Genomic DNA, 16,543 nt, shown 5'->3' with positions numbered 1-16,543 from the left:
TGACATGCAGAAGTTCAAGTGCAACGTGAACCGACATCTTGCTGCCCAAATCCCAACATAGTGCCCCAGTAGTTGCTGCCCCTGATAGTAGCCCCCTACACCAAAGTGGCAATGCGCCTTGTTTGGGGTGAAAATGTAATAAAAAATTTTTAAAAATTACTGATAGCCAAAATATTTCCTATATCTCCATTCCAATCATGGTCTATACTATTAGTAGAATTGCTTACATCGACATGTCAGTTTTTTAGATCTCATAAAAACACTAGCACAAGTAAACTCCTTTAATAGTAGCAGTGGCCCTAAATCTGAAAACACACACACACACACACACACACACACACACACACACACACACACACACACATATATATATATATATATATATATATATATATATATATATATATATATATGTCTATTGTCTCTCCCTCTAAGCACGCGTGTGTGTGTGTATCGTCCTCAGATAACTGTTCGTTCCAAATCCTCCGATTTCATAAAACATTCCTCCCTCTCTTTCTGCACCCTCTCGCGATGTGTCTATCGCGCCCTCTCACTCTAAGACCAACTCATCGATCCAACACTCCCTCCGCGCTCTCTCTTCCACTAACAATACATGTAGCTTGTCTCGCACGAACGCTGCACGGCTGTGCGCCTATTCGGGACATCTACTGGATTTAAACATGAGTCGACATGCTGATATTGTTGTCATCGGAGCTGGCATAAGCGGTGAGTAAGATATACCGTTTATTTTCTTACGCACCCGCACGTCCCTTAGAAAAAATAGATAAATTATATATATATATATATATATATATATATATATATATATATATATATATCAATTGCACAGAAGGTGAGGAAAACATTGGTACCGTCGGTTTCAAGCCCAATATAAGGGCGGCCACTACATAGAAAAAAATGAAGGAAAAAAACAATAGCTGACTAATATTTTTCTAAATGCATCCCATTATATTGTGCTTGAAACTGACGGTACCAATGTTTTTCTGACCTTCTGTACAGTTTTTAATTAAATAAGTATTAAGCTCTTATACTAAACATTTTTTATATAATCAAGCACTTTGCTGGAATTCTTTCCACAAACAGTGATTAAATAAATATACATGTGTGTGTGCGTGTTTTTGTGTGTGTGTCTCTGTGTGTATCTATATAATATCTATACGTATGTGTGTGTTTGTATGTATATGTATATATTATTTACATTTATATATACATATGTATATATAAATTATGTATGTATGTACATATATGTATGAATTTATTAATTATGTGAGTTTGTTTCGTTGTTTTCATCTTTTGTAGAATTTTAGTTTGATTTGAATAAACATAAAAAGTTTGTGTTTTTAAATACGTCAATAATTTATTCGTTTCTATTGATGAATTATTTATGTTTTCTCTGTAATATTAAATTGACTTTTATATCTTACAATGCTTGAGTCAGTTTTCTATGTACAAATGTATACGTGAGTACATAAAATCATTATCTATCTATCTATCTATCTATATATCTATCTACCAACCTACCTATTATCTATCCATTTATCGATATATATATATATATATGTGTGTGTGTATATATATATGACATCAATTCAATGTAACAATATGTATATATGTATATATATATATACATATTGTTACATTGAATTGATGTCATATATATACACACACACACACACACACACATATATATATATATATATATATATATATATATATATATATCGATAAATGGATAGATAATAGGTAGGTAGGTAGATATATATATATATAGATGGATAGATAGATAATGATTTTATGTACTCACGTATACATTTGTACATAGAAAACTGACTCAAGCATTGTAAGATATAAAAGTCAATTTAATGTATGTCTCTCTCTCTCTCTCTATTTGTCTTTGTCTCTTTTCGCCATCCCTCTCTCTCTCTCTCTCTCTCTATATATATATATATATATAAATAGAGAGAGAGAGAGAGAGGGAGAGGGAGAGAGACAGACAAATAGAGAGAGAGACAGACAGAGACAGAGACAGAGAAAGATAGAGAGCACAAGGTGAATGGGGCGATTCCTACATACCTAAACAAACATACGCATATACATATCCACAAAAATGAGCACGAATCTTCCCTCACCTATATCTCCTGGAACAAGGAATATTACATACAAAAAATGGAAAAAAAAAATCAGGTCCCTTTATATATATATATATATATATATATATATATATATATATATATATATGTGTGTGTGTGTGTGTGTGTGTGTGTGTGTGTGTGTGTATAGATACACACGCACACATATATATACATGCGTATGGATGAACACACGCATATATATGTATTTATATGTACACAAATGTGTATATATATATGCACACACCAATATATGCATAAACTGAAAGGAAGAAAGAAAGAAAAAAAACGAGTGATCTTGTGAGTTTTGTTTGCTAAAGTTAATACTAAAAATCAATTACTAATGCCAGCTCTGACTTGAGTTTTTTTTTTTTTTTTTTTGTGTATAGATTCGATTTATATAAATATTTTGGCTAAAAATGTGTGGATATGATTCAGTGACATCCCTGCATCTGATTTAGATGCATGGTCTGGTATTTTACCCCGAATTTTGCTGGTAACAAAAGTAAATGAAATTATTATGTTTATATTTACACCCTCATAACTAACAACTGAAAGGTCTCAAATAATTTTTTGAATAGGGTATGTTTTGCTCTTAGTGGATATCATTGATCTCTTTGAAAAAGAGATATATGTAATTGTGGCAGCAATATTTATAATAAATAAGTGTTCAATATCTGTGGTAGAATGCAAAACAATCTAACATTAAAAGGTGGAGACCTAGAACCAACAGTGACTAATGGCACGTAGTTTCTCATCAACATATTTCCTCATCAGACAATCAGACAATTCTCATTAGTTTATATATATATATATATATATATATATATATATATATATATATATATATATATATATATATACATATATATATATATATATATATATATATATATATATATATAGTTTTATCCACGTATATTCCTTTTAAATGTATGGATAAAAAGTCAATACGAAAAAAATATAAATGTTCATATATTTTCTGTATTTATTTCCTATTTGTTGACGTGTAGGAATACAAAAAGTCTTTCGCAAAAATAAAAAAACTTTCTTTCAAAAGCACATATTTTCGACCTATCCTTCGGTCTTCTTAAGTGTGAATGATGGAAACATGAGTGCATATTCAGAATATGATCGTTTTCAGATATTGGGATGATCGTTTTCAGATATTGGGATGATCGTATACAGATATTGGGATGATCGTACTCAGATATTGGGATGATCGTATTCAGATATTGGGATGATCGTTTTCAGATATTGGGATGATCGTATTCAGATATTTGGATGATCGTATTCAGATATTGGGATGATCGTATTCAGATATTTGGATGATCGTATTCAGATATTGGGATGATCGTATTCAGATATTGGGATGATCGTTTTCAGATATTGGGATGATCGTATTAAGATATTGGGATGATCGTATTCAGATATTGGGATGATCGTATTCAGATATTGGGATGATCGTTTTCAGATATTGGGATGATCGTATTCAGATATTGGGATGATCGTATTCAGATAGTGGGATGATCGTATTCAGATATTGGGATGATCGTATTCAGATATTGGGATGATCGTTTTCAGATATTGGGATGATCGTATTCAGATATTGGGATGATCGTATTCAGATATTGGGATGATCGTATTCAGATATTGGGATGATCGTATTCAGATATTGGGATGATCGTATTCAGATATTGGGATGATCGTATTCAGATATTGGGATGATCGTATTCAGATATTGGGATGATCGTATTCAGATATTGGGATGATTGTATTCAGATATTGGGATGATCGTATTCAGATATTGGGATGATCGTATTCAGATATTGGGATGATCGTTTTCAGATATTGGGATGATCGTATTCAGATATTGGGATGATCGTATTCAGATATTGGGATGATCGTTTTCAGATATTGGGATGATCGTTTTCAGATATTGGGATGATTGTATTCAGATATTGGGATGATCGTATTCAGATATTGGGATGATCGTATTCAGATATTGGGATGATCGTTTTCAGATATTGGGATGATCGTATTCAAATATTGGGATGATCGTATTTAGATATTGGGATGATCGTATTCAGATATTGGGATGATCGTTTTCAGATATTGGGATGATCGTATTCAGATATTGGGATGATCGTATTCAGATATTGGGATGATCGTATTCAGATATTGGGATGATCGTATTCAGATATTGGGATGATCGTATTCAGATATTGAGATGATCGTATTCAGATATTGGGATGATCGTATTCAGATATTGGGATGATCGTATTCAGATATTGGGATGATCGTTTTCAGATATTGGGATGATCGTATTCAGATATTGGGATGATCGTATTCAGATAGATCTGAGATCTATCTAAATACGATCATCCCATTATTTTTGACTTGGAATCGTCAGCAACTTGTGTGACCTTTATTCAAAACACAGTCTTTTATAAAATGTTCAATTGGACACCTACGCACCTTACGTACACATTGGTATTTGCAAACACGCATTCATGTACATTACCACACATGCTTCTACACGTACCCGTACACACACAAAATACGGACACACACGTTTATAGACGTACGTACACATACACATGGAGACTAATGAACAGATGTAGACAAATGAGGTAAGTGGAAAGTTGATGCTTCCTATTCAAATAAATTTATTATGGTTCTAGGTATGGGCGGGGTGAAAGGATAACGTCTTCTTTGCTTGTTTGGATTTTATATATCACTGCCCTCTCACCCATACGCACACACCTCATACACATTTATTTTTTCATCCGTTTACTGTAGATTCTAATGTCTATAATTAATTGATATATACACACATATAATCAATTGATATATGCATATATATAATTAATTGATATATACACACATATAATCAATTGATATATGCATATATATAATTAATTGATATATACACACATATAATTGATTGTTATATACACATATATAATTAATTGATATATACACGTATATAATTAATTGATATATGCACATATATAATTAATTGATATATACACATATATAATTAATTGATACATACACCCATATAATTATTTGATATATACACACATATGATTAATTGATATATACACACATATAATTAATTGATACATGCACATATATAATTAATTGATATATTCATATATATAATTAATTGATATATACACATATATAATTAATTTATATATACACACATATAATTAATTGATATATACACATATATAATTAATTGATATATGCACATATATAATTAATTTATGTATACACATATATAATTAATTGATATATACACATATATAATTAATTTATATATACACACATATAATTAATTGATATATACACACTTATAATTAATTGATATATGCACATATATAATTAATTGATATATACACATATATAATTAATTGATATATACACACATATAATTAACTGATATATACATACTTATAATTAATTGATATATACACACATATAATTAATTGTTATGTACACACATATAATTAATATATATATACACACATATAATTGATTGATATATACACATATATAATTAATTGATATATACACATATATAATTAATTGATATATACACATATAATTAATTGATATATACACACATATAATTAATTGATATATACACACATATAATTAATTGATATATACACATATATAATTAATTGATATATACACACATATAATTAATTGATATATACACACATATAATTAATTGATATATACACATATATAATTAATTGATATATACTCACATATAATTATTTGATATATACACACATATAATTAATTGATATATACACACATATAATTAATTGATATATACACACATATAATGTTTGAAAAAGTAGACGAAGAATATTCTTCTTTATTTTCATTTTTATACTTAATTATTTCAACTTTTGTTCAAACGGTAAAATTTCGCTAAAAACCTCTTAGATGTTGAGCTATTTGATATAAATGGTCCTCTGTCCGTTTCTGTGTCCATACGTCTCTCCCTCCCCTCTCCCACACACGTATATACACATACATACATACATACATACATACATACATACATACATACATACATAAAATGACAGATATAAGGGGAAATACATTGTTTTTAAATTAGAAGTCATCACAATGATTGGAAGATCACTATGCCGGTTAGAGAAATCAGCGGTTAATAACAATTGATGCTAGAAATAAAACTCAGACATCTTGGAATGTTTAAATAGCAACAACAACAACAACAACAACAACAACAACAACAACAACGATAATAATAATAATAATAATAATAATAATAATAATAATAATAATAATAATAGTAATAATAAACTTTATCCCGTATATCTTTAAAGAGGGATACTATAGTACATAGGATTTGTGAGGGGGGCAATGGGTATACACCTGTGTTAGAATTTTGTCTTTTGTTTTCGCAATGGTTTGTTCTTTTAGTTTTCATATATTTTAATTTTCAACATGTATTTAATTCCATTTTCCGAGTACGCATACGCGTGCATACAAATAATAATAATAATAATAATAATAATAATAATAATAATAATAATAATAATAATAATGATAATAATAATAACGCACATATACACAAGTGTGTATCTTTGAAAATGTACGGATAAAGTTTATTGTTATTATCTATTATATTAATACGCTTGTCGCTACGGCCGTTATCATACTGGTCGCCCCTTAGATTAAAAATGGAATATTCCAAATGGCTAATAAACATTTTAGTTTTAAAAAAAAATTATTGTCACTGATAAGATAAAACCTAGCCACATTCTGATTGGTTGATGAAAACCCTTGCTACATCCTGATTGGATAAAAGAAATCTTTCTGACCAATGAAAACTAAAACCAAAATGGCGGCTGGTTTAAATACTTAAGCGTATATTAACGTTTATTCATCAAACTTTTAGAAAGAAATATAGAAATAAAACTCGAAATTAGTATTTTATTGTGTAAATTTTAAATGAATGTAATAGATTCCTTTTAAGATTACGAATTGTGCTATAGTTTTTATCAGATTTTTAAATTAAATTCAATTTTAACGGCATCTTTTCTTTATTAAATTATTAGGTGTGAAAATACAGATATTTTTCGGGTTATATTGATTTCTAACACGGACTTTAAAAGGCTTTTTTGTAATGTTACTGAAATATTTTACTTTAAAAAAAAAAAGACAGATTTTCTTGTGCTTATGCCCCGATCTTACAGCGCTATTTTTAAATTACTATTTCCGAGTTAAACTGAGTTTGTTTTACTGTACACAAGATTCAAAAAAGTTGTCACAAAACAAATATAGAACAAATAAATGTTATCAAAGGGAAGATAAGTTACCTTTCTACCTAACTGGACATGTTTTTTTGTGTTTTTATTTAATGTAACATGTTTATTCATCTCAAAAAGCATACAGTGTTTACCGATGTATTTGAAAATTAAAAATGGCGTCCGACTCTCTCTTGTTTGGGAAAAGGAGTTAAAAATAAAAAAGTAGACAAAATAAAAAAACTAGACAAAATACTGTTAAAAAATCGCTCAATATATGTTTCCGTACATAGACTGACATATATTCAGCGGGTTTTTTATCAGTATTTTGTCTAGCTTTTTATTTATAACTCATTTTCCTAAACTTACCGTCTTCAAGAGAGAGTCGGGCGCCATTTTGAATTTTCCAATACATCGGTAAACACTGTATGTTTTTTCGAGATGAATAAACATGTTACATTAAATAAAAACACTAAAACATATACAGTTAGGTAGAAAAGTAACTTATCTGGCCTTTGATAACATTTATTTGTTCTATATTTATTTTGTGACAACTTTTTCGAATCTATGTGTACAGTAAAACAAACCCATTAAACTCAATTTTTACCATATTTTTGTTCATTAAATTGTAAGGTGAAAGTACAGAAAAAAGTTACAAAACATCCCCCTCCAATGTTAAGAATGGATTTCTACATAATAACGTTATTATTTTAGCGCATAAGGTCATTTTTGTTTAAATAAAATAATTCTAAGATTTTAAAAATTAATGGGTGCATTATATTCCGTGGTCATTAATTAATAAATACTGGCAATTCCATTAAAATTCGTTGAATTCCTGGCTTTTAATGATTTTTTAAGTTAACTGTTTATATAAGAGTTCGATTGTTTAAATTTTAAATGAACTTAATAGATTTTTTGATTTTAATAGATTTTTTGATCGGATTTTAAAGTTAAATTCAATTTTTACGGATCTTTTGTTTATAAAATTGTTGGATGAAAATACAGACTTTTTTTCGAGTTATTTTGCTTTCATTAACACTGAGTTCAATAACTTTTTTCGTAATGTTATTGAAATATTTCGTACTTGTACACTTTTGCTATCGTGCTGGAATAATAACGTTATTATTTCGAAAGCCAAAATAAATAATGGGTTAATTAATAAATACGGACAATTTCATTAAAATTGGTTGATTTTCTGAATTTTGGTGAATTTTTAAGTTAAGGGGAAAAGTCAAAATGTTTATGCAGTTTGGAGATCGGCCATTCATTTTGCACGAATCTAAAGTTCTCTATGTTAAGATTAAATTTCTAAATAATGACGTAATTATTTCAGCATGGTCCGTATTCTGCATGAATATTTTTTTATTATTTAATACTATTAAAAATTATTATTTAATACTATTAAAAATTATTATTTAATATTATTAAAATTATTATTTAATACTATTAAAAATTATTATTTAATACTATTAGAAATTTTTATTTAATACTATTAAAAATTATAATTTAATACTATTAAAATTTTTTATTTAATACGATTAAAAATTATTATTTAATATTATTAAAATTATTATTTAATACTATTAAAATTATTATTTAATACTATTAAATATTTTTATTTAATACGATTAAAAATTATTATTTAATACTATTAAAAATTATTATTTAATACTATTAAAAATTATTATTTAATACTATTAAAAATGTTTATTTAATACTATTAAAAATTATTATTTAATACTATTAAATATTTTTATTTAATACGATTAAAAATTATTATTTAATACTATTAAAAATTATTATTTAATACTATTAAAAATTATTATTTAATACTATTAAAATTTTTTATTTAATACTATTAAAAATTATTATTTAATACTATTAAAATTGTTATTTAATACTATTAAAATTGTTATTTAATACTATTAAAAATTATTATTTTAATTTTAAAAATGCTATACCACTAAACGAATATTTAAAAAAATCCTATTTAAAAAAATCCTATTTAAAAAAATCCTATTTAAAAAATCCTATTTAAAAAAATCCAAAATTTATCTCATCATAATACATTTCAGTTTCTTCGTAAACAAGTCAGGTGGCTTTTTGGCTAGAAGCAAAGTGTAGTATCTGTTCTGATACTACACTTTATTTTTCTGTCCTCGGTTAGTGGCGAAGAAATACTTCTAGACTGAGGACATTTTAATTTTTATTCCTATCCAGAGTGCCTCATTTTGGGGAGCTAGATTTTCTCCACATTAAAAACCTACATTGTGTTTAACTTTGCCATCGAGATGAGGCAAGTTACTAGGGAAACGTCAGCCATTTTAATATTTTTAATAGTTAAAAAAATATTTATTTTTATTAATTTTAAGCATTCACAGCATTTATTTTTATAAGAATTTTGTTAAATTAATAATTTAATGACCAGTTAAAGATAGCGCAATTAGTTAACTGTATTGAACATAAGGCTGATTTTTTACATCGACACTTTGATTTGAGTCCCCCTCTATTTATTACATCAGATTTCGTGGTAGTCGGCGAAAACACTACGACTCGCTTAGTCATAAAATTGGATTTTTTTTTACATAGGCATCACCACTTATCAAGGCCAAGAGGCCACTTGAGGATAAGGGTTAAAGAGTGTACAGTAGAAATTAGACAATATAGAAATCGTTAATATTGGAAATTCGGTAAATTTGTTAACTTATATGGAACGGTTCATCAAAAACTTGTTTACGTTAGACTTGAAGACAACCATATTGTAGTCAGCTGGAAAGCAGGAAAACCGAAGACAATTCCATAGGCGTGCAGTTCTATGAAAGAAGCTTTGTTCATGGAATCTACGTTTAGGTTTAGGCACATATAAAGAGTGGAGGAAATTGTTGATAGTGTTTTAGACTGGAGCTCAGTCGAGCACTTGCCATTAAAATAACGATAAAGCAGAGACAAACTCGCAACATCTCTTCTGTGAGACAGAGGTTGCAGGGAAGAGAAAAGGACATCCCCTACGAGGCTACGAAGTCTATTTTGAACTCTATCAAGGCAGATCGATTTACGTGATTTTTGGACTATGACATCTTCGTTCTGTCACTATTACGTACTTCATGCAAACTTTTCCGTATTTTCTTTACTTTTAATGGCAGCCATAAGTGCCAAATTGAATAAGCACCCAAAATTTATTTCATTTCAATTTCTTCGTAAACAAGGCAGCCATTATAATATTTTGTTAATAGTTGAAAAAATAATTTGAGAAACATTACGTTCACAGCACTTAGTTTTATAACAATTTAGTTCAGTTACAATATCTTAATTAATAAGTTAATTTGCGGACGTTTAGAAAATTGTCCCCTCCCCACCTCTAAATTCCACAATAATTTACAGTTTTTTTTTTTTTTTTCACGTTAATCTCATCCATAACGAACTTAATTTTCAGATTAAAACAAAACATTTGAAACGTTTTTGTTTTAATGACTTTTATCGTTCCGGATCAGTTTTCAACTATAACGTTCTACTAAATTGAACAGCTACTTTGTGACCACCTCTCTTACGTGACCGGTGAATATTGCCCCTTAAAAAATGGCTTCGGAAGGGAACTTCATCCCCCTTTAACCATCCTCTATCTTACCTATTTGAAAACATCCCAACTACAAGAAATGGTGAAAAAAAAACTTTTCTTTTTCTTTAAGAATTTGATAACAAATTGAAATAAAACCACTCCAAGAATGGATGTTTTGCGAAATTTTACGGAAAATATTGTGTTACATGATCCACAAACAAAACTTCTTGTGGACATGCCATGACAATACTAACATATTCAGCTTTCAAAAATGGTATATTCTTAATGTTCTATTTTAGCGTCGGAAAAAATGTATGACTAAATATAATTTGTACCAAATGCTATGTTAGACCCGTTGAATTGTCGGATATTTTACTCATAACCAAAGAAAAACGCATTTTTATTTTGTTTAGACAATTATACAAATTAAACTTTGTATTCATTTATTTTTTAATTGAATATCTTAAAAAAACTTTTTTTCCGATAGGACATTGCTGTGATATTCATTTTCAGCATACTTGAACACTTGTAACAGTCGTCATCGAGTTGGAAAGAAAGTAAAAGTTTAGCCTAACCTAGACCTATAGACGGCAATATTCCCCGGTCACGTGAGAGAGATGGCCACAAAGTAAGTGTTCAATTTTGTAGAACGTTAAAATTGAAAACTGATCCCGGACGATAAAAGTTATAAAAAAAACCGTTTCAGTACTCCTGGGGTGTTGAGTTCCATGATTACAAGTATATTTATTTAATAGTCGCTCCCTTAAACCCAAAACCAAAAACAAAACACATATTAATGCTTACTACATTACATAGATATTTACACACGCGATAAATTATTTACTATTCTATTCATTGAATTTTATTACTTTTTAAATAAAAAATGATTATTTATCCGCGCATGTAAATTAAAATGGTTTCTTATGCACCTTTATAACCGTGCTGTAATAATAACGTTATTTTGAAAGCCATTCTTAACACGAGGAGAGGAGAGTGTTTTGTAATTACTCTGTACTTTCAGGCAAAAATTTAATACAAACAGATATCGTAAAACTTGAATTTAACTTGAAAATACTATTAAAAAAAGCACACAACATAAGTGCATAAGCACGGAAAATATCAAACTAAATATATTAAAAATGTTATCCGCGTATGCGTTGGCCTTTGTAGAGGAGCAGCTATTAAATAAATATGATTGCCGTCATGGAACTCAACGCCCCAAGAGTACCAGTTTCAAATTTTTTTGTTTAAATCTGAAAAAAGTCCAAATTTAGCAGACGTTTAGGAAATTGTAAATCCCACACTTTACACCTTTTTTCTTTTTTCTTTTTTCACGTTAATCTCATCGATTACAAACTTTCAGATTAAAAAGAAAAAATTGAAAAAAAAAAAAAATTTTATAACTTTTATTGTCGGGGATCAGTTTTCAATTATAACGCTCTACTAAATTGAACACGTACTTTGTGATCACCACAAAGAAAATAATGTTAAATGTTAAATCCCGTCTAAAAAAAATTGGTTAGGAAGAGAACTTTCTTGAACCCCTTTTACTCTCTCTATTTCTCATCTATCTCATCTATTTCATCCGCGTCGTCTCACTTGAAAGAATCCCAACTATAAGAAAATGCACAAGGAATGGCCCTTTTACAGAATGTTACAGAAAATAATGTGTTACAGTATGCACAGGCAAAACATCTTGTTGTAACAAAACATTTTTTAGATGGAGAGGGATGGAAGGAGTTCAAGAAAGTTCCTTTCCTAAAACATTTTTTAGACGGGATTTAACAGCGATCGCGTAGGACAGTCGCATTATTTTTCTTTGCGATGGTCACAAAGTACGTGTTCAGTTTAGTAGAACGTTATAATTGAAAACCAATCCCGACGATAAAAATCATAAAAATTATTAAAAAATTTTTTTTTTTAATCTGAAAGTTAAGTTTGTAATCAATGAGATTAACGTGGGAAAAGAAAAATATATATAAATTGTGGAATTTAGAGGTGGGGGATGGGATTTCCTAATTTTTTTTTTATCAATTCATTCAGCTTTAAAAAAAAATTTATCAATTCATTCAGCTTTAAAAAATTTTTAATCAATTCATTCAGTTTTAAATTTTTTTTTATCAATTCATTCAGTTTTAAAAACTTTTTTATCAATTCATTCAGCTTTAAAAATTTTTTATCAATCCATTCAGCTTTAAAATTTTTTTTACCAATCCATTCAGCTTTAAAATTTTTTTTATCAATCCATTCAGCTTTAAAAATTTTTTATCAATCCATTCAGCTTTAAAATTTTTTTATCAATCCATTCAGCTTTAAAATGCTAAAAAAGAATTTGCTAATAAATCGTTCTAAAGTCGTTATTTGTTTTATTTCATTTTTTGTTCATTTTATTTATTTTTTAAACATTTTACGTTACCATGGAATTTCCACGAGTTCCGCTAGTTATTATTATTATTATTATTATTATTATTATTATTATTATTATTATTATTATTACTATTATTATTATCATTATTATCATTATTATTATTATTATTATTATTATTATTATTATTATTATTATTATTATTATTATTATTGGCTCACATGGAGCTTTCACACAAGTCAACAAACGATCTGATTGGAAACCTGTGGTGTTCTCTGGAAGCTAAGTGACAACAAGTTTCCCCAGATGTCCAGCTCTCTTCACCTCCTTCGATAGCATTTACAAATCAATTTGCATCATCGCAACAGCTTCTTACCATTGATTTCTCGCTGGCAGTGGCCATTGATTTATACTGGTAATTGAGTGGCACTAAGCCTCCCCAAGGTCCCAGATCTCTTTGCGCTTGTCCAGCCGAGGTCTGACCAGCGCTCTCTCCTCGGTCTTTCAATCCTTCTTGACCTTTCTCGGCTCTTTGGTATCACTTTTCTATTGGGAGGAACGGTAATGAGACAATGGGGGAATGTATGATGTGGGTGTAGAACTTGTAAATGTGCAGCTTCGGTGTTATCATTCCCTGTAACGCTTAATCGTTATATTGTCTTGTATTATTCTCCACATTCTAGGGTTTTCCTTAATATTTCAGTCGTTTTCATTATCGTTAATCGTTGTATTTTTGCAGCTATTCCTCTGATTCCAATTTCTGACATTCTTTTTTTGAAGTTTTTCGGAATTGTTCCTAGTGATCCTACTATCATCGGTACTATTTTGATTTTCTTCATCATCCAAATCCCTTTTAACTCTCTGGCTAGCTCTGTGTATTTGCTTCGTTTCTCCTTTTCTTCCATACTCACCCTGTGGTCAGCTGGGACAGCAAAGTCTATGATTTGACAGGATTTTTCTTTCTTGTTAATTATTACGACATCTGGTCTTCTTGCTGGGATGTGTTTGTCCGTCTGTATGTCCATGTCCCATAGGATTTTGTGGTTCTCGTTTTCGAGTGCTGTTGCAGGTTTATGCTTGTATCATTTGTCTGTATGCTAAAAATGCAGCCGTTTGCACAATTCCCAGTGCACCGCCCTCCCCACTTGGTCATACCTGTTTTTGTATTCCTTTTGGGCCAGTTTTATTATTATTATTATTATTATTATTATTATTATTATTATTGTTATTATTGTTATTATTATTATTGTTATTATTATTGTTATTATTATTATTGTTATTATTATCGTTATTATAATTATTATATTGTTCTTATTATATTAATGTTGTTATATTAATATTGTTCTTATTATATTAATGTTGCTGTTATTATTATTGCTACCGCTATTAGTGTTACTATTATCATTGTAGATTTTATTTCTATTGTTGTTGGTGGTGGTAATAGTAATAGTGGTGGTGGTGGAGGAGAACGGTCGGGAGGGGATGTTTATCTTTGACCTTGGTGGGGAACCCTCCTAGAAATGATGTCCCAATAAAACTATCGATGGTGGTGTAACCTAATATTCACTAACCTCATTTATGGGAGAATGTCAAATCAAAATATTGAAAATAACGACGTAAAGGCTGGAACATCTTGCGATGGTCTCATGTCCGGTAGGTGTCCCACTGGTCAACAGGGTGGGTCCTGTCGTTATCATACAACTGTTCGAAATTCTAGCATGTGGCTGGATATAGGGGAAGTGAGAATGGCCAGAGAGGGTCCCAAGACACGAAGGGAGTAGGAACAGGAAATGTAAAAAAAAAACATGGACGGATGAGGAAAGAAGAGTCCTGTGGGAATGCTTTGTAAGAAGTGGAAGTACCAAATCTGGTGGATATATTCGAAAAGTGAAGAAAGAATGGGAATCGAGAGGAGGAGGAGGAGCTAGAAGTGTCGCGAGTTTATATCCCAGTTAAAACAAATTAAATATAACAATCTACTTGCAAGAGAAGAGATGGAATGGATGGTTAGGAACGAAATGAACAACGAAAGTAAAATTGATGAAACTAGCTCGGATGAAAGAACTGAGAGAGTGAAAGTGCATAAGGGAAATTTAAGCGATGATGGGAGGCGGAAAACTGAGGAAGAATGGAATCCTATAGTTAGGGGAAGTAATGAGAAGGAGTTTAAAGGATCTAAGACAGATGAGATCATTGACTCTGAGACAATGGAATCAGTTAAAGGAGCAAATGTCAGGAGAAGTGGTGATGAAGTTCGAACTTTGACGTCTGTAGAAAAAGAAGTACTTCAGAAATTAAAAGGGTTTCTTCCTAGAGACGATATCATAGAGATTCCAAGTATGAAGTGTAGTGATAGGCGTAAGGTGAAAACCAAGGTAAAAATAGTTCAAGGAGTAATTCACAACATCATAAGAAAGAACATATCGATTACGGAACTTAACAGGCTTCTGTATGCAGCGTCATACGTTATTGCGAATCGTCTTGGCTTATTACAGAAGAAAAAGAGAGAAATGAAGGATAGAAGGCCACACTAGCAGAGGCGGCTTGAAGAAAGTATTAAACGATAATAGAAAGACATTGGTAGAATCGAAGAAATAAGAAAACGAGTTAAACTAGGACAGAAAGCAAAGAATGAGCTTGAAAGGAGGCATAGATTGCTGGAAAAGGGAACCATGAGCGTTCTAACAAAGTTGAAAGAGAAGGTCCACACTGGTGGTATGAAAATTCGGAACTTTGTTGGAAAAAGTGTTGCGTTTCGGCAGAACACCCTTTTCCAGAACAATCAGTCTCAGCTTTATAAAGAATTAAATGATAGTAAACAGGCGGGAAATAACACACCAAATGCAAAAGATGGCAGGAAGTTCTGGAGTGGGATTTGGTCTGTTGAAAGGCGATATAATAAGAAGGCTAGCTGGTTGAGAGAGGTCAGAGAAAGGCTATCAGGAATGCAGCAAATGAAGAACGCTGAGATAACCATCGATGACGTGAAGGCTGGCATACGAAGGATGACAAACCGGAAGGCACCTGGTCCGGATGGATTGATGGGCTTCTGGTTTAAATAGTTTCCATGTCTTTATCCACCAATAGCTGCTGCCCTGCAAAGGGTTGTAGAGTCGGGAGATGACCCTGATTGGCTTTTGAAGGGAGGAACAACACTGATTAGGAAAGATCC

General features: G+C 30.1%; 1 protein-coding gene across 1 annotated transcript in view; it reads left to right on the top strand.

Annotated features, from left to right (window-relative positions):
- The first annotated feature begins 461 nt into the window (after positions 1-461).
- Positions 462-16,543, top strand: part of LOC145263164 (amine oxidase [flavin-containing]-like) — a 156,488-nt gene continuing 140,406 nt past the window's right edge. Inside the window, exon 1 of the mRNA XM_080120180.1 lies at positions 462-726. Within this exon, the coding sequence (XP_079976306.1) occupies positions 681-726 (46 nt within the window). The 5' untranslated portion in view covers positions 462-680. The remainder of the gene's footprint in view (positions 727-16,543) is intronic.

The sequence above is a fragment of the Euprymna scolopes genome, chromosome 38 (assembly GCF_053919585.1).
Source record: "Euprymna scolopes isolate OS-2025 chromosome 38, ASM5391958v1, whole genome shotgun sequence".
Taxonomy (NCBI): domain Eukaryota; kingdom Metazoa; phylum Mollusca; class Cephalopoda; order Sepiida; family Sepiolidae; genus Euprymna; species Euprymna scolopes.
Note: the sequence above shows the minus strand (reverse complement) of the source record. Positions and strands in the feature narration are given on the sequence as shown.